Here is a 25,772-nt window from a genome sequence, read left to right as displayed (position 1 = left end):
GGGCGGGGGAAATTAAACAGACACACAGCACCGGGGAGATTTAAAAAAAGTAAGGAAGAACCGTAAGGGACTTTGGCAAAGCCAAAAGAGACTCCGCGGCTGAATGAGCATTCGCCGAGGGGAATGAAAAATGGCGCACTTCAACCGTTGACGCTTGAATTTCCACCGCTGCGCATGGGTTCTTTTCTGCTGCCCAGTGTCGTCCTCGAATGAAGGAAAAGTTAGCGCGAGTTACGCTTTTTTTCTCCCTTCTCTCGAGCCCTTGTGTGCGGAATATTTTTTCAAGCCACCAACCAAACCATATCTTCACAATGGTTTATTATTTCATTCAGTGGGAAAATAGAGCGAGGCAAAAAAACCCGGGTTCCTTCTCCAGAAGCCGCGTGTTAGCTTTCCAACACATCACAACCCATCCGAGGGTCGTGGTGGGGAAAACTGGAAGGGAAGTGAAAATGACCGACTGTCAGCCATTTGGACACCACCGGGCAGGGGAAAAAGTAGTGCTTTGTGCGTTGAAAACTAAACAGAACAAAAAAGTGAAAAGCAGGAGGAAAGCCACGTTTCACTAGAATTGGGCTTCAAGCCTCCGGCCACGTGGGCGTAGGGAGGAGCTTCCTTCGTTAGTGAAAGCTGCTGTGTATAGGAACAGCAGGAAGTGAAAAATAAAACAGATACAGCTTCCGCTGGATACAACGGTTCACGTGGTTTCTCTCTCTGTTCAGCTCACGACGTTGACGAGCCTGATGACGACGATGTCCTTTCGAGAAGGTTGGCTTTCGTTGGGGTTTCTTTGATTTGAATAAAATCCTTTCGAATGATTTTTTCCTCGCTTGTTAATCTGGCAGAAAAAGAGGATCCGTTGACAGGAAGCTGAAACATTTTCGCAATCGAGAAAACGTGGGTGAAAAGGGAGGCTTTCGACGAAATGGCCATCGCGGTGGTTAATGTTGGTGCCTTAATTTATAACTAGCAGCTTGAATTTAAAAACTCAGTTTAGCAATGGACTGACGAATTTTAAAATTATTTGATTTTAATTGAAAGAATGAAAAGAAAAATAACTATTGGAACAATCTAAGTTCGTGTTAAAATCGAGCAGACAACTATTCAAAAAAATGAAAAGAAAGTTGTAAAAACATTTGCAAGACTACACAAGGCAACCAAGTGGACGGTGGACTTAAAAAGTAAACCTTTCAAGCTTATTCACAGACACGTCGTCTCTGCGGACATATTCTCGTGGGAAAATTGAATAAACATTACTCGTGAGCTCATAATTTACAATGACTCTCAAGGGAGAGTATGGCTCGGTAGCCTATACATTCTTACAACCATAGCTTATGGGGCTGCAATATAACCGTGTAGGTTAAAAAAAGGAACGATCGAATTCCTTTTCCCCGCACGGGGTTGTTGTGTTTTCAAGCCAAAATAAGTGTGCTTGCTTGAGAACCGTTGTTGGATTCATGATGGCGTTCTTTACCCAGTCCAACGAGTTCATATGTGTTATGCAATCGTTTTTTACGGAGGTTCATGAAACGTTCGGCATTGTAAAATGGCATATTGCGAAGGTGCTGTTCCACATCAAACGATACACGATGCGTGAAAATGGTTCTTCTTTTGTGAGTGGGTTTGTTTCCCTCGCCGTGTGTGTTAGGAACGAAAAACGCTTATTGTAACAGCATCATATGCAACGATATGGCCGAAACCGGCATGATTAGAACACATACACACACATACACTGTACATAACTACGCACGTTGTTGGAGCTACTGGTGTTAGTTGGGTGGCAAACTTCCGTCGTTTCCCACGTTACACCGAGAGGAACGCTAGCCCGGAAGCTGTTAAAAACAATCAAATGGAGACATTTACTCCATTCACACCAGCACGTCGTTTTGGCATGAAAGGTGTTGAATGAATTTTTTGTTCCTGACTGTTTTACTCTAAAGGTGTGTGAGGGCATTAAGTGAGACTTGAACTGCCGCTGGATGATTATTGCCTGTATGCTTCCTGTTCAAAAACGTCTGTTTTGGTTTCGCAAGTACATAACAGTTAATGTAGAAAAAAATAATATTCTTCCACTAGTACACAATTGGTCATTAACATATACCAGATGATAGAGAATAATGTTTTTTGGTTCTAAAATCATTGCCAATACTTATTAAATAAGTTTTTAAAATTAGATAATGTACTAATATCTCACTTGGTTATCGTTACTTAACCCTATTATAAATTTTTGTTTGGAATAGGTTTTAAAAACCAAATATAAAAATGATATATGACTTTTCTCATCAGTTCATTTTAATAAAAATTTATTTTCTATAAAATTTTATTTTATTAATTTTTTTTGAGCAATTTATTTTCTCATTAAAATTTTCATATCAAATTTAACTTCTTGAGTCGCACATGTACAGTATGATGCAGCTCTTGCATTATGATTTTTTCGGTAATTCCTTGCAGTCTTTCTGACGATTGCCAGTATTCATCAAAATTTACATAAAACACAAACATAATATGTTTTTAAATTAAAGCGAAATCAATTCGCAAATTTCAGAAAATAAAGAATCTTTCGCAGTTAAGTGGCAATATTTTTTTCCCAGTTAGAGCAATCAAATAGGTCACGGATGTCACTTTGTTCGACCAATCTGATATTCGCGGAAGGGACAAAAACGGAAGGATGTTGATGTATGATTCTATGGCCATTGGAAAAAAAATGCGGGTACAACGCAGTTTGCAGTGTTGTAAGTGCTGAGTTGTTTTTATGATGCGGGTTGGGTTACCCTTTTCGGATTTTTCCATCGAAAACAAAATTGCAGCCCGCGCAGGAATCCTCTATTTGGGGCTATTCGAAAAATATTTGCAGCATTTTTAGTGATGGTATCTGCGAATCGGAAGCAATCTGGATAACTCGAACAAATGGCCAGCTTGTTCAGTGGTTTTGTCTCTCCGTTTCGCTTGTTCCCATTTTAGAATGTGGTATTTTTTATAACGCAAAAATTTCGCACGCTCACATGAATGCGGCACTTTATATCTGAACGGTTGCACTAATTTTTATGGATTGCTGAAAGACGAAAGGTTTTATGGTGCACTTTTCTGTACCTGCATGAAGCCATTAGTGGTGATGATTTTTGCTCTTGCTGCGCGAGAGACGGTAAATACTTTTATCAATTACACGATGTACCATTTGAGTAAAATATGTAAAACCGTCAAATCAGTATAAAGTTTTTTTTATATCAATTCTTTTTCTTTTTTTTTCTTTATTCAATTCTTTGAATGAAATAACCTGAATTTTATGTATAGTGATGATTAGTAGAAGAGAAGAATCATTTCAAGATTCCGTGTTTTATTGTAATGTACACTTTAACGGAAGGTCGGATCAGAATAGCTGCAGTGTTGGAAAGTGTTTATTACATGAGCAGGATTATTTTAATTTTTATTATAAGTTGTGATCTTCCCTGGTAAGTATGTTGTTCCCGTTATCTAGAATCGAGCACGGCTCAGAGGATAGTAAAAGAGGATGCTATTGGAATAAATCTTCTACCATCGCTGCAGCTTACCAGCAGCATAAAAAAAAAAACAACCTTTATTGGCCACAAAACCCTTCTAGCTACTGAAGCCGATTCGAAGCCGTTCAAAATCCTGTCCCCATTCCGTTGGCACAATAAAATGGAGTCTTTCGGACGTGAACGCATACGTTCTAGTCACGAGGCACCCCAAAAAAGCAAAACTTCTTCACCCCGAAACCGACGTTCACGCTCTAGGGTGCGATTCTAGTCCACAGCGCCCCTCGCTCTCGCTCTCCCTTTTTATGGGTGTCAAATTGAATTTTATTGCTTTACATGACATTTAACATTTCCTGCCACTTTACTCGGCCCAGAAACATACGACCTGAGCGGCTTAGCCACCCACCCAACAAGCACCCAAAGCGTGGTCCAAAGTGGCTCGAAAGTCTCCCGATGGCGACTGCTAAGGGGGCGAAGCCAGACCGAGCCCAACCACGGCGGTTCCCTTTTCATTATTGAGGTTAAGTCGACGGGTCGGAATTGGGCTCGCATGGTAATAACATGGGCTTTTTCTGCCTGCCGCCGGTGGATTTGGGTGGAAAAGCCTCGGTTCGGGAAAATCGAACAACAATTTAATCCAATTTTAGCGGCGCCCGAACATTACAAGGGATTTTTGTGTGTTTTGTGTGACATTTTGTTTTATCGGCATACGGGGGGTTTTACGTTTATTCTCCGGATGCGCGCCGGATTGGGGGCGTGGGGCTTACCTAGTGGGGAACTATTAAACCGGGCCATAGACTTTAATTATGAACCATCGTTTACGGGTGCAATCACGTGGAACAACCTTGACACATCTGGGGAGTCTTAGAGTAGGAAGATTTCTCCAATTTCCTTAACTATGTGTAAGGTATAGGCATTTGAATGATTTAAAAAAACTCTTGGTTAAGTGAAGTGAAGAATCCTTTCCCAATATTGACCTCCTTGACTGATAGAAGTAATATGTCGATTGAAACAAAGAATTTACCCTGGCACCGTCTTCCAACATGCCTTTGCATTATTCATCAGCGCTTTTACACGCTGGCTGAAGATAATGTTTAAGCAAAGTTGAGGGGATAGGATGTCAGCGCGTTTAGTGAAATGAATATTTTACTGCAAAACATGATCCACCCTCTGTCCACGTCGAGAACCTCGAAGCCTAAAGGGCCTCAATGTAAATGTGTAGCACTTCAAAGGCAGCCGCATACCCTCACGAATTCAAATGCTGTCCCCGGCCAATCGTGTGCCGTTGGGTGTGATGTAAACTCCGTTCTGGGAACCATGTACGATTGAAGTGGGGTCGAGCCTGTCGTCGTCGCCGAAAGGCCACGCTGAGCTATGATGGATCGAAGGAAGTGGATCAATTTGGAGCACGCTGACGTAATCTGTTTGACATTGTTATTGATCCGAAACCGATCGCTGCCGATGGTGCAGGAGTCTCGGTCGACCTCGGAGCACCTTCATATGTGCTTCCAGCTCGGTTTCCTGCCGACGAGGTCCACTCATGTTACATTTAGGCTGCGAGCATTATCGTTTGGCAATGGAGTGTAAGTCGCGTGGAAGGTGTGTCCTTGGCAAGGACAAAGGAACCTTGTTGCAGCTTCCTTGCCGGCTTCTAGCTTGTTCGTTCAATCGTTCTTCTTGACGCCGCAACCGGTTGAACGATAAGCAGCGAATCATCGGGCAATCGCTCGGCAGGATAAAGGAGGATACGAAGCAGTTGAGCCATTGTTTGCTCACTACTTAGCCCTGGTGCTGGTGTGCGAGTCTCTGTGCATCCTTGGAAATGTTACCCAAAGCACCGCTTTGAACCCCAGTGCGATTGTGAGTGTGTGTCTTTGTGTGTGTCCGTGTGATAATGCACCTGGTTCCCGGGACGTGGTTGGGAGCGTTCGCTGCTCACACAGCTTGACAATGTTGCTCGAAAACATGCTCGCCTCTTATCGGGCCATACAAGAACACCGTGTTTGTTCGCCTCCCACAAGCGTGCCTCCGTCCCTGCTCCTCGATCACCCTTACGAGGCAGATTCTTTCGGAATGTTTGTATCCTCCCGCGGGTGAATTCTGATCGTCGTGGTCACGATCTAACGTCGCACCCGCATAATACATCGCCCCGGCAGGATTGCCATCGAACATTGGGATCCAAAGGGTTTTCCAACCGAACGATAGGAATACTGACACAAAGAAGAAGGGGTGCCCGTATGCTCCTCCCAAGAAACGGTTGAAACATTTGCTACCCACTTCCCCAGCTTCCACCAGCTTCCGGTTTGCGGTTTTCGTAAGCGCTATTCAGTGTTCTTCCCGACCAAACCCGCTTCCCGCTTTGTCAACTCGTGGGCAACGGATTGTTGGCTCGGAAGAAACACAGCAGAACTCTTGTGGTTTTCGCTAACGCGAATCGAAGCTATCTTGTTCCCTGCCGGAGATGAACCCATTATTTTGCGTTGTCAAATCGACTCAACGTTCAATTTACTTGGTCCACCCGGTACAAGGATTGAGGTCCCGGTACCTACGTGCGTGCTTTTGAGGAAGCAACTCATTCGTGTGCAAGTGCTACTATTGATGCTTGTTGAATGTTGTTTTTTTCCTGTCGAAGCCATGGTGAGATATCCACTTCTCTTCTTTAGGATTTTTTCTGTAATGATCGGGCTGAACAATTTTGTTAACTTAAGAACCTCATTAAAGTCGACTATGAGAAGGAATATATTTTTTTAACTGACAGTGTATTGTGCAGAGGTTTAAACTTACAAATTTCAAGTTCTTCGGCAAAATTAGAATGTGTCATACTCGATTCAAATTACTAGAAAATCGTTTTTTTTCATTCTTGATAAGTTTTTCTCAGCGTGATGTGATTGAATGATGTTTCAAATGCTCTAAATTATTATTTATGTCCAATTAATATCGGCTATCCAGTGATTAATTGATCATAACTTTCAACTGCCGTTGGGAGGCTGGAGCAGGAAAGATATACATTATCTGAATCGCCATAAAAATTGGATTCTTTTTTACGATGTCTATTAAGCACAGCTTAGCTGCGAACCGTGCCGGTCCGAGCGGGATCGCGGGAACCGATGTGGAAGGAAATAAAATGTATCCTTTAATGCGAAAATCAATCATATCCCACGAGACTTAAAAAGCAACGCCAAGCAAGTCCAGAATCGAGGTCGAATTTCAAAGCATTCGAAAATAAATCTTGACCGATGCCAGAAAACGCTGCCTTCCGGTCAGTTTGGATCACTCCCGTGGTTGATTGTGCTCTTATAAAAAAAAAGAGGAAAATAAATAAGGTCGTTCGAAAAGTCAAAAGCTTCTGGATTCGCTCGGAATGTACGTAAAAATGGTCTTTAAATTGTCCACTAAACTGCGAGCTGAAGCACCGCGACGAAGCGGCACCGTTTGAATGTCGTGCGAAACAGGTTTCACCAATTCACACCTAGCACCAGCTCTCTACCTGATGCTTTGCGGTGCCATCTGGTTCGGCCACCGTACCGGCCACCGGGCGCCTCCATCGGGAGGGAGATTGTTGTTTTTTGCTGCAGCCGCCGTTTTTCTCGCCGCCCGAAAGAGGTGGCTTCGGTGTGGGCTGCTAATGGTGTGGCGCCGTGAGCCAGCCCACCGGGCACACCAGCGATCGTTGGAGGGAAATAAATTCTTTACGATCCGTCTCCTACCGTCCCCTGAGTCCCCTCCTCTGCCGCCGGTCTCGAACCTCATTGGGCAGCTTGTTCGCAGTCCGTTTAACACCGAATACACCGCGCTCGCCGTGGTGTTTCTTGCTAAAGGGGCTCAATTTTTCCAATAAACTTAGCAATTGTACGATTTTTATGTCCACCCGCCGCCTCACCCGATCCCGCCCAACCGCGCGGTGAGGCTTCATTTTATCACCGCGCGTCGGCCATTTTATTGCCGGTCAAAGCATTCCGGCAAGATCAAAACAACAAAATGACACTTAATGGCCGTTCGTCCGGCCCGGCTCCGTCCGTCCGCCCGTCCGTGAGGTTGGAGGACATTGTTCTCCGGCTGCTGCTGGTGCTGTTCCGACACAAATGCGCCCGGTTTTGATGGGTGATGAGTGCCCAAAAAGTGGAAAGGAAGCGAAAACAAGAAAACACATGAAAAACGGAACCGTTCACTGGAGGATCTTATAATCGCATTGCCGGTACGGAGAACCGAAACCGTGCTGAAAGCGTTACGCAATCATCAAAGACACACGCATACAGAAATACACAAGTAAGAAACATATACAAAAAAGCATCCGAAAACACAATGTTCCTACGAGACGATTACGAGTTGCGTCAGACCGCTCGGAAGGTCATAAATAATACAACCGAGGCGAACCGGGGGTCGGCTGTGGTGACGAAAAGAAGAAAATCTCTCGAAAACTCAAACTGCTTCTTCTCATCATAACCGAAAAGGAAACGATGGGCTCTTTTATGATGGCTTTCCAGTTTCCAATCGTGAACCCTGCGGGGCGCGGGGTTCCCTCGCCTCCGTTTGCCAGTGTGAGAACTTTGACAGTTGATTTTAACATTCATGTTGACCACATTTCGATGTAAAGTTCGTGAATATTTTGGCACGGGAAAGTAATAGCTACCGTCTTCTTGGAAATCGTCCTACATGAGTGTTGAGATCTGAGAACAGGTCGCTCGACTGTACATCGATCTAAAAATTGTCCACAAAATGTCATGAGTCTTCAAACCGTGGACCGGTGTGTTCGGTTACCCTTGGCGAGGGGTCGGACCATCTAGGAACGAGGTCTTGAACGAAGTAAAATCTTTGCTGAACCATCATTAGAAGGCCACATTGTGGCGCCTTGTCGATGTGAATTTGATGGGTTCGAAAAAAGTCATAAAGTCGTGAGGTGCTGCTAGGCAAACGGAATGAAAAAATCAAACACACCGCTAGCGTAGCATCAAAGGCAAACCATGCCCTCACGAACAACTTGCGCTGGTCGATTTTGTGTCCGCAGAAATCGCAACGCGATACGCAATATATATATGTGACATCTGTCATGGAGATGTTTCCCACGGGATGCTGCGAGTGCGTGTGGGTGTGTGTGTGTTTGTGTGTTTGCATGTGTACAACATCTAACACCAACCATCACGAACATCGTCGATCCGTGCGGGCGGACCTGGCTTTTGTTTGTTGCGCCGGTGGAAAGCCGACCCGAGCGAGCACGGGAGGTTGTGTATCATAAATTTTCAATCAAACATAAGTGGAAATGATGAATGATGCTGCTGCTGACGGAAAGGCGCCGGAATGGGGCGGGGGTGCACCACACGGGAAATTTAGCAAACTCCCACCCCGAGAACCTTTCCCACCGCCCACGGATGGCAAATGTTTAACACTTTACTTGTCAAACAGCATTTTCGCGCGAATATTTCAAATTCAATTTCACAAGGGCGCGAGTTAGGCAAAATTTGCATCCGTTGCCGTTTTCCGAGTCAAGCATATCGGTACCACTGGGTGATGTGAAACCGAGAGATAGGTAGAGAGAGAGAGAGAGAGAGTGAGAGGGATGGCAATAAATCGAGTGTCGACAGTATTTCACTATCGAAAATTCAACAGCCAGTTTCGGAAGTGATTTATAATTTGTCACACCATGGGACGCTCGGTGAGACTGTGTTTATAAATGTGTGCATGTGAGAGCACGATTTCAGCCGTGATTTTGGCGCTGCTCTGGCTCTGGCAAAGAGAGGTAGCAAAGGGTTCGTCTCCCGGCACAAATGGACCTGCTATTGACACCCTTACTTACGATTCGCTAACCGGATATTATATTGATAGTGATCAGCCGAGTGAAATGCTGCCGATTTTTGCTGCCTTTGATAATTAATCATCGAAAACTGGCGCTGACAGTCGCTGGCGTTTCAGTGATGTGCCCTTTCATCAACACCAGGATGGTAACAAATCGCGTAAATGGTTTTGATGCACTGTTCAATTGAGAAATGGAAATGGTTCTTGATTTGATAAATCTTTCCAAATGCAGAGATTGAGTAGAAAGGAGGAGAGGAAGGATACAACTAGTCAATACGCCCATTGTAATATTGTTTATGTTAATTAATTTAAAGTATTTTCCATTTTATTATTAAACTCGTATTCAAATGAATATCTCCAATGCATTAATTTTAGAGAATGTGCTGTTTTGAAATGCCTTTGCCATGATGCAATCAATTCCGAAATTACATCTCTCTGTCCGGTTCTTGGTTCGCTTAAACCGACAATTTATCTGAAAGCACCTTGACTAACTCAATCATGAAATTCTACAAACACTAGCAACATCCTGCACGCCTCAAGAAAATCTTGGCTTTAAAGATAAATTATTTGCGTCTTCCTTGCGCTAAACCAATTGTAGACCACACGGAACACGCTCGCAATCCCGAAAACAAAAGATCCCATTTTACAATTTCCCATGCACAGTTCCAGAGATCCATCCCATTCATCGCTTTTCAGCGGCAAACCCTTTCCCGAACCCCTGTGGCATTCAGCACTTCGAAACAATGCCGTTCAAGAAAGCCGATCCGAAGTGTTTCCAATTAGTTATTCATTTGCAGTCCGCAATAGAGTGAACGTGCCACCGATGGTTCGGGTGTAACTATAGTGGAAAGTAGGTTCGTGTGTGTATGTGTGAATGTGTACCAGTGTGGTCCATTTTAGGTGCCAGGAACGGTTGATGGAGCAATGAATAAATGACTTAATGGCGTACCCTTAATGGGTAGCGTATCGCCTGGCATCCTTAGGGCAGAAGCGGAAAAAAGAAAAACAACACAAGGTGCTGCTCATTGGTTCGGGCGGTTTACACATAACAAATGCATTTCCATTTCCTCGTGTTTTGATGAAAAGTACCTCACAGTTCGGGAACGGCTACCCATCGTTCACAGAAAGGGAACGGCTTTCTGCTTTCTCCGGATGGAATTGTTCTGTTGCTAAATGTAACACAATCAAGAGTAGTTGAAAGGCTTTATTTGTATTTGAGAATTATTTTCTCTAAGCTTTATGAAATTTAAATACTGAATGCTTCCTTCGTTTAGAGTCGACAATGTAACGGACAGCCATTTAAGATTATTTTTCCATTCGTAAGTGCTTTTCCCATTAATCAGAGTGACATCAGAAAAATGGCACCTAATACATGCAGAATGCATTATCATCTGAAGAATAGCAGCTACTATACGTGACGCTTCACTCGTTGTCGATATTTCAAGATCCAATCGAATCGATCGATTCAGAATCCATCTAAGTGGCCTTTCTCTTACGTTCCATATTTTTTTCCTAGCATCGATGTCCACGCTGTTACATTTTTCGTAACTCTAAGGATGCTTTTTGTATGAACCATTTTCACTGTAGCTCACGTAATATTCACGAGAGTAAACATTGAAGATGCAAACTAGCTGCCAGTTTACATTGCTACACCATTGCGAAGCTGCGAACTACTTCAATTAGCATTAATGGGCTGGATGAAAAAAGGGAAAAGAAGGTGACGAATGATGCCCGGTGCAGGAAGGCACTATAAATTAAATTTCATTTCGTTCATCCATTTGCCTGTCATTGTTTTGCAGGCGTTCTTTTATTTTCTAACCGGAACGCCTCACCATGTACCCCGTCGTCCTTTACGACGGTTTTATCTTCACACCTTACCCCTTCACATGCTTCCTATTGTAGCTTCTCTTCTAATTACGCTCGTTGTTTCCTTTCCAACCTTCTTTACAGCACCACTGCATCTCTCTGAAGCCGTCCAGGGTACGGTCGGGCAGCTGGAGTGCAACATCACATCGCCAATTAGCGGCGACCGCGCGATCCTGGTGATCTGGTACAAGGGCGACCAGACCATCCCATTCTACACGTAAGTTAAAGTGTTACCACTTTACACCTTGTTTCAGTCAGTTTTTATTTCCCCAAGAGTTTCTCGATACCGTCTGTCTTATCGTTTCTCTTTCGATCGGCACTTCAAATCATCGGTTGCAGTGAAACGCTGGATGCTGTGGTGCTGCGTCCCCGTAGACCACCAACCCTGGTAGTGCCTTAATTAAGCTGGCAGAAGAGTTTTTTTGTCGTTGGTAATTTTTTCGATCCCCCCAAAGCGAGTGGTGCTATGACAAATCCTGTTCTTGTCACGAACTGTTTGCGAAACCATACTGATTGTTTTGGGCGTGCAGAACAAAAACCTAACAATTAGTTTGATTGCTTTGGACTGCTATTGTGTGTGTTCAGGCGTTGCTAGTAGTTTTTATTGTCGGTATCGCTATGTACATTAGGTTCCAACCAAAATTATTTTAAATGGTTGTGCAAAGCTTTTCTAGCCTTCTATTTTGCAAACATGCAGTACAATTGAAGAGAAGTTTGACTTACATTTATTTATTTACCTTAATGCTAACAGATTTTCCTATAAAGTAAATCAAAATCTAAGAAAATCATTCGATCAATTTATAATGTGAAAAAATTATTGACTGTAATGTTTGTATAAAAGCAAAAGTAAACTGATTCCATGAAAACCGAAATCGTTGGTTCGGTTCCTCTTGCTTTCCAGTAACAACAAAATGTTTTCCAATAAAAATAAAAATTGTGAGCGACCAGGCGTCTCCATCGTGCACGTGAGAAAATAATTGTAATACTTAAATAGAAAGAAAAAATGCAATCATGGATACTTATCAAGATACGGTTGAATGGTTTGGGTATGCTGATAACAAGATGAAATGCATTTAGTTAAGACACTCTCCAATTTGATGCAGTGTGAAGACTTTCAAGCGTCCACGTGCCAACCTGGAAAAATCGATTGACTACATTTTGAAAAGATTTATTTGCTTGCCTTTTGCCTCTCTTAAACTTAGTCCGTTTAGGCGGCTTAGTGTTTGATGTAAGAATGGAAGAATCGTGTTTCACGGACATGGACGTCTTTTTGTCTTTGTATCAAATATTTCTACCACCGCTTGTTTAACTCATCAAACTAAGAAATTAATTAATTCTGTAGGAAGAATTGAACACAATAACGCAGTCCACCCGGTTGGATCTGACATGTACATGAGAACTTTGGTTCAATTTCCATCATTTTTTTCACGTCGAGTATTATCTAACCATCACGAAGACGAAGGATACCAGCCTTGGAATCTGAATTGTTTTCCAGGCATTTTCCCACAAATCGTATGGTGTGGGGCCAGGAAAAAATCCAATGTGAGTGGAGGCTGTTTGTTTTTTCGTTGCTGCTGATCGAAGAGGTTTTTTTGCTGCATTTCCCAAAAAAAAAACCTTGTTCTTGTTCTACATTGTCGTTGGAACTTGGTTGCCGATTTTGTTCGATCGAGCTGAAGCTGGCATACACCGGGTACATTCCTCATGTGAAATCGCCAAAGCATCACCGACAGCAACGGGTTTCAGGCTCGAGCTTCTGAGGAAGCTTCTGCCGCATTGCCATGAAGCAAAAATAATAAATAAATAACGATAATTTTTTATTTGCTTCCTTCGGTTCCTTCCCGGTACGTTAGGTTCAGGAACAAAAAGGAGTCGCTTGTCGCTTCCGGGATGAGAGCGGTGTACATTACTGTCCTTTGGTGGAGCATTTAAAAGATTTCCCAGGCAAAAAGGTACAAACAACACCACGATGGGGTGAAGTTTGGAATGGCGCCAGTGGAGACGCGCGTGGGGAAAATAGAATCATATCAGTTTGTCCATGCATGCCATCGGAAGCTGCCGCATAATAGTAATCGTGTATGTGTGCCTCCACAGGGATAAAAATGGGGTACAAAAGACACGCTAGACAAGGGTACGGGTGGGGCAGAGTGTTCTCGACGAGCAACAACAAGGGAGAAAAATAAAATGAGCCAATGTAGGCCGAATCCCATGGGAAAAATATGAATGTGCCACTCCTACCGTAGCGAAGGAGCTGATAAGGGCAACCATGTGCTCTAGTGGGGATTTGCGATTATTTTTTTCCAATTCTGTTTTACCCTGATTTATCCGTGGGTCTTTTCCATACACGGATGAACTTTGGGAGCAAATACTAATACCTGCACAAGCTTTATGATTGGTGCAATAGCATTTTACTGTATATACTACCCACTCTATTGAATAGTTTTATACTCATATTTAGTTTTTATTGCAAAAAAACTTAGAACTTTTAATCTCCTTTGACGACTAGTTTTATTATATTTAACTTTTGGATAGCAGTGGTAAAATATATCCACTTATTTTAACACGACTTAAATTTTTCCAAATTCTGAATTCAAAACAATTCGCGAGCGAAAACCTCACATGATCGGTTTTTGAGGATTCACAAAAACGCCAACGGATACGATGTCATAAAAGCGAATTTATCATGGCGTTGCTATCTTTTGCAGCGGTTTAAATCTTCTATAAGAATGTCCAGCTGTTCCGTGAACCTTGGCTCCCATGAGACAATTTGGTATTGCTTCAGCCGCACCATGTCGTTTTTTTTATTTGCCAAAAGCAAGTAGATCCGCAGTAGAGACAACGTCTCCCGAGGGACAAAGAAAAAGCGGCTTTACCCGTTTACTTAAATTCGGATGCGGCGAACGACGATAGCCTAACGTATAATTCCCCGTAAAAGGAATGAGTTTGAATTCATTTTTGTCTGTTTTTTTTTTTACTTTTCAATGACAGGTTTGCTGCGGGATGTATTATGAATGAGTTTTTTCCCGAATCTTGATATGCACAGTAGAATAATTGGAGCGTTATGTTACATTCAACGTTTCTCCCTTCGCTTCAGGTTGGCTTGCCTTTGGAGAAATAATTTGTGGTGCTGTTGTTAAGCTTGTCGTGTATTTTATAACATGAGCAAGATTAGAATAAATGAACCATGTTTACTCCAAGGAATCCTGCATCTAGAAAATGGAGTATTCTATTATACTAAATATTAATGATAGAAGTTGTATTTATTAGGACAATACACACTATGAGCTTTGGTCTCCGAGCTCTGCTCGATTTGAAATGACTCTGCTCAATTAAAAATACGCAGCAGGTTATGTTAAAAAGAATAGGAAATCAACATGCTTCGTGGTGATTTATGATTGAATATTTGATGGGCTGAACGATTCGCGAGAAACATTCCCTGGAGGAGGTTAACTCTGTTCGCATGCTGAGTTTATAGGCAAGTGGAGAATTATTTATGCTGTTGATTTATGTATTTCAATGATTTCAATTCTCATCACATTTTAAATTGCACAAGACATGCATCATTATGCTGCCACATTCATGAGTGATCACATTTTTTTCTTGCTTCGCCGCTGCTGCTCCCGTTGATAAATGAACGTATGTCGGAAAGGTAATCAGTGTCATAATTTTCCTACCTCAATGCCTGAAGCCATCCGTGCGATGAAAAGATGAAAGTGAGCCAAGTGCGTCGGGGCAAAGTTGTTTTCTCGTGAGATTATTTTCCCCGCCCACCCTGCCACCTAGGGCTTGTTGTGGGGTCGCTCGGAGGGAGTTTATCGTGCGACCACAAATCGGCACCGGCTGGCGTTTGGAAGGAGGCGTTAACAGGAAGTCAAACACAGTCGTTTTGAAAATGAACACCGACACTCTGCCCGCGTGCTTCCCGGAAAATTCGGCAGCAACGGCTTTGGCGAAACGCCAGACCCGGACCGCACACGAGACGCCATCAGCTTGATTTTCATTATTTTCAATTTGTGTTTTTGATTAAGTTTTAATGAGAAAGTAATTCACTGAAGTAGCATTCGGAAATGTGTACACATGGTGTAGCGCTAGGGCGCCTACGCTTAGGCGTCTCAGCTGGAGGCTGCGGTTGCCACAATCAAGGTGCCCCGGGGGCGGAGGACATTATGTCCGCAAAAACATGATTTGTCGGTTCGCTCGGTACTTTCAACATGATTGTTCATTTTCCATCAATGAAAAGCACCGAACTTTATAATGACTGTGTCGGGGAGGACTAGCTTCTGACTTTTCAATACCAATGTCCATTACTATAAATGTACTACCGTAAATTATCTTTTCTCAAATTAGTTATGGATTTAGATTACACTTTAAGCCGACACACTCTATTTGCATACTTTTTAAATCCTTACTTCCTCATTTGCTTTCGCAGGTTCGATGCTCGAGACGTACGGGAAGGATCGCATCGTAGCTCAAACTCGTCCTTCGACGGACGGGCCAACTTCTACCCGAGCCGAACTCCGGCCATGCTGGAGATTCAGCAGACAAAACCGACCGACAGCGGGATCTACCGGTGTCGGGTGGACTTCCACAAGAGCCCGACGCGAAACACGCGGGTCCAGCTGACCGTCATAGGTAAGTGATGTAGATTGCTTTACCATATAACATAATATACGAGCACGAATGACGAATTGGGGAGAAATTCGCAATTCCTACCTTCACTTTCGATCTCCATAGCCTTTAAAAGCGTCATACATGCTTCGCTCAACATTACCAGGTCATAAGAACTTGAACCGTCGATTTGTCAGAAAATTGTAACTTCCATAATGGATGCTCAAGCGCACTGAATCCCTTTCCCAAGTCACTTGATCCATGGCGTAAAATAAGTTTTACGGACATTGAAATATTACTAAGCTCCAGCAGATCCTTCAACATGCGAATACTTCAGCCCTTCTTTCCATCGGTTGAAGGAACTGCTCGGTTCTCTATGTCGACTGACAAACTCTCTAGCAGCTGTGTGGGAAATCCCACACAAACCACCCGGCTGGAGATGGACGAACCAAGAGCCGAAGAAAAAAGTCTGCAGCAAGATCGTAGGAAAAACCGACGCTGCCTTTTGCAGTGCTGCCATCTGCAGGCGCACTCATAGACAGAAGTGACACCGAGCAGTGTGCAACGCAATGCAAATGCGACGCAGCAAAGGAGCGTGGACGAAAAACATATGCCGTACGCCGATGAGATGCGAACATAAATCAAGCACTGGTTGTGCGGGCGGGCGCACAAAAAGACGAACCGACCCGAAAGTGGGCCATATTTTGAGCGGTGCGCTGGAAAGTTTTTCCCCAAGTAGGGTTTCCCTAGCTCCCCGCAAGCTCCCCGTTCAGCGTTGATCTTTTTCATCCTCCCTCTCCTATTATTTGGGTTTGCTTGTTTCTTACACACCGATTTCAATCGCTCCCTTCCGTGGTTGAAGGTTGAAGATGTTCGCTTGCGGAGTTGAGTATCACTTTTTGCCTTCGCAACCGAAACGAAAATCCTGGTTGAGGTGAGGGTGTCGTGAGGTGAGGAATAAAAAAGGCACTATTAGAAGTATCACCAAGATGCTTCAGCAGTCCTCCGGAGCAACTCCGAGTGCTGCTTTGCCACTCTTTTGGGGTCGTTCGGTACCTCTGCGAGGCCCGTCCTCATCTCGACCCGATGCGCTCTTGAAATAGTGCCGATTTCGGAAGCTTCGCCACCGAATGGTACATTCAATTAAGTCAACAGAACCGGATCGGTTGCCGAAGTTTTGCTGGCACTTGCACTGCACTGCTACACTCTCTCATCTGCTAAACCTGGGCACGACGAGCGGGGGCCCGATAGTGATGAGAATGCTTATTTAAAATTGCAACAGTTTCAATTCTGCGGCAAAGCCCATCCGGGTGCCGTGCGCTCGGGTTGATGTTCCAGGCTCCAGACCACCCGAAAGTGCTTGCCATTTTCGTAGACCAAAAACCCGGATGCGGAGTTTGAATAATCTCTGGTAAGCGGCTCCACTACGTCCTCTCCCCCGCCGGCCACCGATTGAAATGCACTCCAACGGAGTACGGTAGAAAATGCATCTCCCAAACCAATACGTCTGTGTGCCGCAAACGAGCTGCACCCCGATCCGTTGCCAATCTGCAACAGAAGCATTAAACATTTGCAAATCGGGCGCTTAGTGCATTAGCTCGTTAGTTTATCAGTCTATTTAGAGAAAAATCGTGATCGGGAATGTGAAATAGTTTCCCCCTTAGGCCTTCCTCCCGATGCCGACGTCAACCCGATTGTATATTCAATCTATTCAATTATATGTTCGCAATTCGTTACGCAAATTTTCTTCCACCCGTTGTCGGATAGGCCCCCTCCTTCCGTGTGCATCGCATCGGAACGCACAAATGCGCCGGATTTCTTTTGCGGTTTTAAGCAAGCAAAGGTCGTTGAAGGCGAGGCGAGGTTTAAGGTGAAAGTTTCCCATCGGAATATTGATAAGATATTTTAGTCCCGTTTTGCTGTGTGTTCGTTCGATATAAAACGCACTGAAGTTTCCATAATAGCATCGTTAATATGCTGCCCAGATATGATGCACAACTGTGTGCGTGCAGTTGAAGAGTGGCGTCACGAATTGGTAAAACTACACCGTCAGGGACGAACGTGAAAACTCTCATCATGTCTGTACGTTGATACCGTTTGGGCTCTTTCATTTATTCCACTCTTTTTGGCGATGTCTAGTAAATTTTAGCAAAATCTTGTATGTACAAAGCCAATTTTTAATATGAAAAGTTTATCTTCGAACAGCTATATTATTGCATTTGGTATTCTTAATATGTTTCGTAATAGTAACAAAATAGAACACGCTTAAGTAAACATAAACGCTCTACATCCTTGATCGTTTATTTATTTTTTACTTTTTTTTGGCATCCCCAATTGCTTTTACGGCTGCGTCTCCATGGTATGTGGCATTCAAATGATAAGCAAGACAAAACACCCACTATAATGCAAGCGGTCGGGAAGCGGAGGCTAGAGCGTCCGGGCATAATTTATATCTGCAGTATAACATTCCGAAGTGACAGCACCCGAAAACCCGAAACAGCCGTTTAGGGTTTGCCTTTTGTAGCGGTAGATTTTTAGCTGCTGCCAACCACAGCACCAGTCCTGCGGTTCGTTGGGGGAGAAACCGAGCGAAACTAGGAGGAAAGTATGCAGTTTATCCGTCGGTCTAGCATCGCATGGTGACGACATTAGATCGTATGCATTGCGGTGGTGGAGTTAATGTTAGGATATTTGAATAAATCTGGGTAACTTATATCTAATGGAACTTGGATTAATTATACAAATAAATAGAAGCTTCAAGCCTTATGACACAAAAATATCTCTTTAGCATTAAAGAGATTTCCTAAGAGAGTAGCTCTAGATTTTCTTAATTGTAGCAAAAAAAACACTAGCGTTACGTCTTTGTTTCCTTCCCTCCCCAGTAGTTCGTTAACCACAAAAGATTCTCCAACATCAAAGTCCATTTGCAGTTTCCTTCGGAAGGAACGAATATTTCTCACCACCACAACCACCACTAAAGTTTTCCAGCTCTTCCCGGTCAGTTTTACATTAAATAACTCTTCCATTCCGGTAACGGTGTCCATTTGCCAGCTTCTTTCCCCGTCGGAAGGAGTTTTCTCGAAGGGATTCGCTTACAGTAGAAGTTTGCTCGCTCGGCCCATGCCGGCATTGGTGTAAATTTATTGCAGCCAAATGTCAACGGCGCCGTGCCCGGCCAACGAACTTCTTCCCGCGGGAAGATGCGTCCCAATTCTTGATCGGTCGTCCAGAAAAAAAAATGGAGACAACAAACAAGAAAAGCTTGGTGAGGCAACGTTCGTGCAACAGCGTGAACCGAATGCCATCGGTTGCATGGTGCAACTGGCTTCCGAATCCGGGAATGCTTCTCCACCCGGAAGGGAAAACAGTCGGACCGGAACGTGACCGTCGGGAGGGGGATGGGAAAAGTTTAGTTTTCCTTTCGCACTATTTCCCCACGGTGCGAAGGTAATTGATGTCGGCCCGGCTCGTTTAATGGACTGCAGCGTTTGAAAAGGATGGGAACCGTTTCTCGGTACCAAACCGGGCAGACCGGGATCTTTTCCAGGGTTTCGGATAGTTGTTCGGACAGGAGGGACAGGATCAACAGCGCCAGCGGGGTTTGGTCAACGTGTCGGAAATGTAGTTTTGTCGCCATAAATGCTCATTAATGTTTCCCCCCCATCGCGCATTCCCTCTCCACTTGCAGTGCCTCCAGAGAAGCTGTTGATTGTGGACGAGAAAGGGTCGCACATCCGTCACTACATCCTGGGACCGTACAACGAGGGAGCCACGATAAACATAACATGCATCTCGACTGGAGGTAAGTGATAATTCTCAAGAAAAATATAATACCTTTGATGTTTGTGTTCGATTTGAGGAGATTTACTTTCTTCGGAGGTTTATCTATTCCGGAGGTACGCATGAACGATGGTTTATGTTGGGTAATTGCATTTGCACTGAAGGAGAATTTTAATGAGATTTCTGCATCGGTGAACAGGTTAAACAAAAGATCTGCTTCCAATTAATTGACTGGTTCAGATGAATTTTAATTGATTGTCTTTCTACATGGTCGTAATAGTTTTCTGTCTCTTATATCCCAAGAGTCGGATGGTTTCAAAATAAACAACGTTGTTCATTTTCAAACGAGAAGAACAAACAATTTGATAATTTAACCAAACAAAAGGGCGTTGTTGATAAATAAGTTAAATTTTTACTAAAAATAAATTAAAAGCTATAAGCTAAATCATTTTTTTGAACATATATTCAAACAAACTACTTTAACATTTCAGGTCGCCCTCTGCCGAAGGTGCAATGGTGGTACGAGAACAAGGTGATCAACAACACGTCGGTGGTGTTGTCGGACAAGCGGGTCAAAAACACGCTCGTCCTCCATCGGCTGGAGCGAAAGCATCTCAAGTCGGTGTTCACCTGCCAGGCCGCGAACAACAACGTAACGAATCCCATTTCGGCTTCAGTAACGCTCGACATGAACCGTAAGTAGCGCCAGACACACGTTCTAAAACTTTAAACAAAACATCCCCCGTACGAAGATGCATCTCAATCAATCACTTGGCGCCGTATGGCGAATAATGAATGGCTAACCCATTGTGGTTGTGTAAAAATGTTTCACACAAACCACCCCGAAAACTCCAAAGAGCATTGATTGGTATCGGACCGCTCCGGGTTCACTTTTTCGTCACCCGGAAATCCGCCTTTGCATTGTAGTTTATCCCCCCCGCTCCTTGCTGTTCCTCCTTGTACCGAACTTTCCCGCCAGCTTTCCATCCGAACACGAACCCCGTTCAGAAGCAGCAGGTGAACCACAGGTGATTTATCACCCGTTTGCCAACAATCGAAGCTCGAATCGAAGAGAAAACTGGCTGGCTACGAGCCCGCTGGGACGACAGTTAGAGCACTATCGCGTTCTTACACTGCCTGCCACTTTTTGTACTCTGTCGGCTCTCGCTAGGGGGGAAATCCGATGACAATCGGAAAAAGATTCAGCTAGACGTACGACGGCCAAAGGTCCCGTGTAAGGATACGTTGCCAGTACAACCGGGCAGCGGATGGAGAATCTGTTCGCCGTTGTCTGCCAGTGTCCGGCTGCAATGGAATCCTTTGTGAGAGCCAACCCGGAACGGAACACGCTCCTTGATGGCCGAGCCGCACCGAGGACAATGGCGCGCGCGTCTCGAGCGAGCAACAGGAAAAGGGAGTGTTCCCGATCATTGCCGCTTCCGACAGCGCACGATTGAACTATGGTCGGCAGCTTCCTCAATGAATCACATAGGATTCGGGAAGGTAATTTATCATTGGTTTTCGACTCGAAACACACGAAATTTCCTTCTCCATTTAACCTTTGCCGCTGGATGACCGGTTTTGTATCTGGTGTATTTGCTGACACTCTGGGGGTTTATTTAGGAACCTCAAATCGATTATCTACATTTGTGCTGTCGAATTAATCACATGAGCCATTGCAGAATGTGTTGCTTTATTTTTCGTTCATTCCATATTTTCTTGTGCAATCACAAATTTATTTTTTATTTACTTACACTCTCATGTGGATTTTCACAACGTTCCGTGCATAATAATCATTGAACAAAAGAATCTAAAGTACAAAAACTCATCTAATCTGTCAAATTACTCTAGGTCACTGGATACAAAAGAGAGTATTAACTACGGAACAGCGTTTCAATCAACAGGGCGAATGAAAAGGATCGAGAGCAAGAAAAAAAATGTATTTGAAAGAATAGGAAACGCAGAGAAAAGCTAGTTTTAGCAGGGTAGCCCAGAAAAACCTGACAGCTCGAAACAAAGGCGCAGAGTAGCTGCTCGAAAAACTAGCAGCTTAATCATCGTGAAATCGTTCGTCACTAATTGATGTCCCCATTTAGCGTGGCGGCCAGCTACGAATTCAGTAAGCTTGAAGTTTTACTTTTCGAATATTTATCCTTTTTGTGCTCACAATCCGGAGCATCGTTTCGAATGGTCGCTTGCAGAAAGGTTCGGTCCATTCGTATCAACCCAAAACGGAATTCTAATGGTTGTTTTTTCGAGCAAAAAGCAAACCCTAAGCGAAGCTAAAGCTGCTTTCCTTCCTAAGCGAACAAGGGCAAGTAGTCTCTAGTGGTCGGCAAGGACGTAAAAACAGAACGAACGATTCCTTTCTTATTTATTTCCTTCCCCCCGAAACTTGCTTCCGGTGGCTTGCGAAATACGACTAATGGACTTTCGCTTAAAAATTCATCTCCAATTCGATTTCGGTCCAGCTCTTACTGGGAGAGCCAGGGCATTAGGTTCGATTTCTGTGTGTGTTTTTCCCATGTTGGTTTGGGTTTTTTTTTAACCTCTTCCACTCTCTTTCTCATGTAGCTTGCCTAGTGATGGACTATCTAGTCTCTCGGGTTTTTTTTCCCCCCAAAACCTGTTGTACTTTGGTAGGGATAGTAAGCTTGAGGGCTGCCGGTTGTCCCTGATTGCAAAGATGATGCAGTAGTTTTCCTTGCCCCATGCGCTCAACCACTTGCAACACGAAATCCACTTAGATTATGGTAGGATTTTTTCGCTCTTTTTACTCTTTGCTTGTGGTTCGTTTTTGTTTTTGTTTTTTTCCTTTTTTAACAATCCCATTGCATACAGACAAGGTGATGGTTTGCAATGGAGGTTAAATTTCATTCTACCGTTGGTTACTGTACATGCGGCACATACAAACCCAAGACCTGGAGTCATCCATATGCATATTCGTATGAACCAATACAGAAATTGATGATGACGTTACCATTCCGGTGGCTTGCGGCATGTTCCGCGTGAGGGGATGGAATTCAATTACAGCTCGTTGCTCTGTTTTGCGTCCAGCTGGGAAAAATTTGTCATTTCTTCGTTAGCGAAAACCGAGCAAAACATGTATTTCCATCCTCCAAACCCTCGCCTGTTCACCGGGTTGGGCGGTTTGTTATTTTGTCGCTATGCCGCCATTATGTTTTACTTCTTCGTGTCTTCACTCTTGACCGTTCCCTCCTCGATTCGTTTGTCCCAGCAACAGCGTTCCCCCCCGAAGCAAATCGAATCATCCCGTGGTTCACCGGTGCACATTCCGTACGCCCGTAGGTTGTGAAAAATTGCAGTGGTTAGCTCGAACCGGGCTGTGGTGATTTTTTGATCAACATTCCTGCATACAACCATCATTTTCGCCGGGAGTCAAATTGGAACCTATTTTTATTTGATTACCAACGCCGTGCAATGCCGCAACCTTTCCATGTGAGGACAATGTTTTTCCCCATTTTCCTCGCAATAAACAAGTGCGAACATGTAGAAGGGCAGAAAACAACCTGTACAACAGTTTAGATCTACTGCATCAGCGGTCGCTAAGGGACGGGAATTGTTTTTCCCACCGGAATCTTGCAAAATATTGTGCTGCTGTAATAGAAGAGTTCACAACATTTTGGTATGATTTGATTTTATTAGTTTCAGTGCGAATGATTGATTATTGTTACATTTTCATTATGCATTTCAAACAATGCGATAAACAAAAATTGTCGTGAAATATTTAATGAATACTCCTAAAGTGAAACTTGATCCCTGTATCGTTAAGGCTGGTGTAAGTACTTTGCCGTACGATATTTTATTGGACGTCAGATCCGCCAATGTTTGCGTAATTTTTAAGATCAGTTTTATTATTTTTTGTAGATGAAAGCCAACGGCTTTTATTTTACCGTGCAAAAATATCAAACAACAGCTTGCAGCTGTCAAATCCCATACATTTTCGTCTGTCAAAACCTGACGCGGTAAAGCTCTGACGCTTGCCTAAAGCCAATAGTAATTTTATTTTATGCCATTGTTTAAAATAGGAAAATTTATTCTACGAGTTTTTCTACGTAGTAAAAATCTGATTTTGTTCAATTTATTATTTATTTCGAAGGACTATTAACTTTAAGTTTAAGTCCCGTATGTTTTGGTTTTTCTTTTTCTATTCATTTTATTTATTTATTGTGTCTTGTCAATTAAATTATCATTAGGCGCAACAATTTAATTTGCGGATTTGCAAGAAGTCTAGCTTTAAAAGTATCAATGGAATCATAGTGTTGTAGTGACTTGAAATGAAACATCGTTCATAACAAATCATTCTATTCTCTTTCGTCTTGCAAAAGAAATCCAGCGTCAGTGCTGATTCACAGGCTTTATAATCGTGATTAAAAGAACAAAGTCCCTCTGTGCTGTGGAAATCCTCCTCCACTTCCGCAACCACAATCGTTGGCCGTAAGAAAAACAGTATTCGCTAGAGTGCTGCTTATCGGAGCAGGTACAGAACTACCCTGAAACGGTTCGCATCTGTTTTGGATCGCTCGCTTCCGATCCTTATGGTGCTCAAGGGGCTCGTCCCCCAACGTTGGCAGCAACCGAAGCGAATTAAACAGCTTTTCCACCTCATTGGAAATGGCACGAGGTAAACAGAGTGGAGGCAAGTGGATTTTCTCCACCGCCAGGTGTTGATTAATAAGACGTCGAAACGGCGCCACAGGTAGTCAATCTGTGACCGGACGGCTCGATGATGATTATTATGGTGGCAATGATTGGCTGCTTGGAAGACTTTTCACGTCGTTCTTGGGGGGTGGGGGGATATTGGATCGGTTTACTTTTTATTTTGATGTTCGAAAAAAAGGTTCGATCAAAAGGCGACGCTGCGAATATTTTGTATTCATAAGGATTTAAACTTTAACAAGCAGTTCATGCCCTGTAGGTTTATGTTTTATTTTGTTTTTATTAGTGTATGAGCATTGTTTAATCCTAATGGCAGACAATTTGAAATAATGAATGTAAAAAGTAAAATGTAAAATGAAAAGACGGAAGCAATTTACATGTAGTTGCAGAATGACCGCGTTACGTTACACAAAAAGCAATCCATTAAAATAAACTACGATATTTCGAAACGCAATGCGTCCATTCATCCGAGGTGATGGACCTTATAGTTGCGAGCGCATTCAACGAAAACCACAAGACGCTAATGGAGAATAGAGTCTAGAGGCAAACCAACGAAATTCCACTAAAATCCTCCATGCGAAGGGTTTGGTGAGGTGGGGAGAGGGGATGGCGAGCAAAAACTTTGCTTTTGAAAATCGAAACATTCCACGCGCACTCCGCCAGCTAATAGCATTAAAAGTGATATCGCTTTCCCGACGATGCCCGCCTTCGTCATCGTTGCGTCACACCCAAGCACACACACACACACGCCCGCCCTGGCGGCACCACCGCAGTCGCCGCCCGATCAAGCACCGAAACCGTTCGATGTGCTTTTTATGTCCCATCATTTGGCGCCGTCTACGATTGGCAGGGCGGCCGGGAAAACTTACGGATTACGTTAGCCGCCGCCGCCGTGCCGATTTTCCATTATCCCGGGGTGGCGGGTGAATGATGACGAAGCACCACCACCCCCTCCCTCCACTCCAGCGTCAACACAGCGAGTCGCTCTGTTCGCTCTGCGTCAGCACATTTCCAGCGCCAACCACCTCCCCCCCTCCCCCTCTCCCACGACCACCACCAGCGATCATTCCGGCCCGCAAACTCGATGCGGTACGATGGAAAATTGATAATTTAATTGACTCTGAAAGCGAACTTCCCGCTGAGATTTTACGCTTTTATTAAATAAATTTTTCAGGAGCATCAAAGTTTTCTTTCATCATCATCCACCCGGCCCGGTCCATTTCCTCCACCTCCCACCCACCTAAGGGAGAGCCTTTTTGCCATCCTTTGCGCGTTTGTCATCATCGTCCTCAGCCCGGGAGGAGGGAAAATAATGTCGTTCCTAGGGGTGGATCCCGTCCCATGCTTACCCTCCCCCAACGGAAGCGGAATGAATTCATGACGTAGGGAAAGTTTTGTTTCGTCAAAGAAAAAGGACATCCCACCGTATTTGATGGACCATTGCAACCGTCCATTTCGTCGCTCCTATAGGAATTTGTCTTTCTTTTGTGAATGTGTGTGTGTGTATGTGACAGCACGCCAGCACACCAGGAGTCAATGGCAGTGTGGTGGCCC

General features: G+C 43.8%; 1 protein-coding gene across 1 annotated transcript in view; it reads left to right on the top strand.

Moving 5' to 3' along the window:
- LOC131284434 (nephrin) overlaps positions 1-25,772 on the top strand; it is a 120,670-nt gene that overhangs the window by 59,846 nt on the left and 35,052 nt on the right. The window contains exons 2-5 of the mRNA XM_058313291.1: positions 11,235-11,367; positions 15,580-15,782; positions 19,447-19,560; positions 20,030-20,233. Of these exons, the coding sequence (XP_058169274.1) occupies positions 11,235-11,367; positions 15,580-15,782; positions 19,447-19,560; positions 20,030-20,233 (654 nt within the window). The remainder of the gene's footprint in view (positions 1-11,234; positions 11,368-15,579; positions 15,783-19,446; positions 19,561-20,029; positions 20,234-25,772) is intronic.

This window comes from Anopheles ziemanni, chromosome 3, assembly GCF_943734765.1.
Source record: "Anopheles ziemanni chromosome 3, idAnoZiCoDA_A2_x.2, whole genome shotgun sequence".
Classification (NCBI taxonomy): Eukaryota; Metazoa; Arthropoda; class Insecta; order Diptera; family Culicidae; genus Anopheles; species Anopheles ziemanni.
The sequence above is the reverse complement of the archived record's forward strand: the minus strand, read 5'-3'. Positions and strand labels throughout refer to the sequence as shown.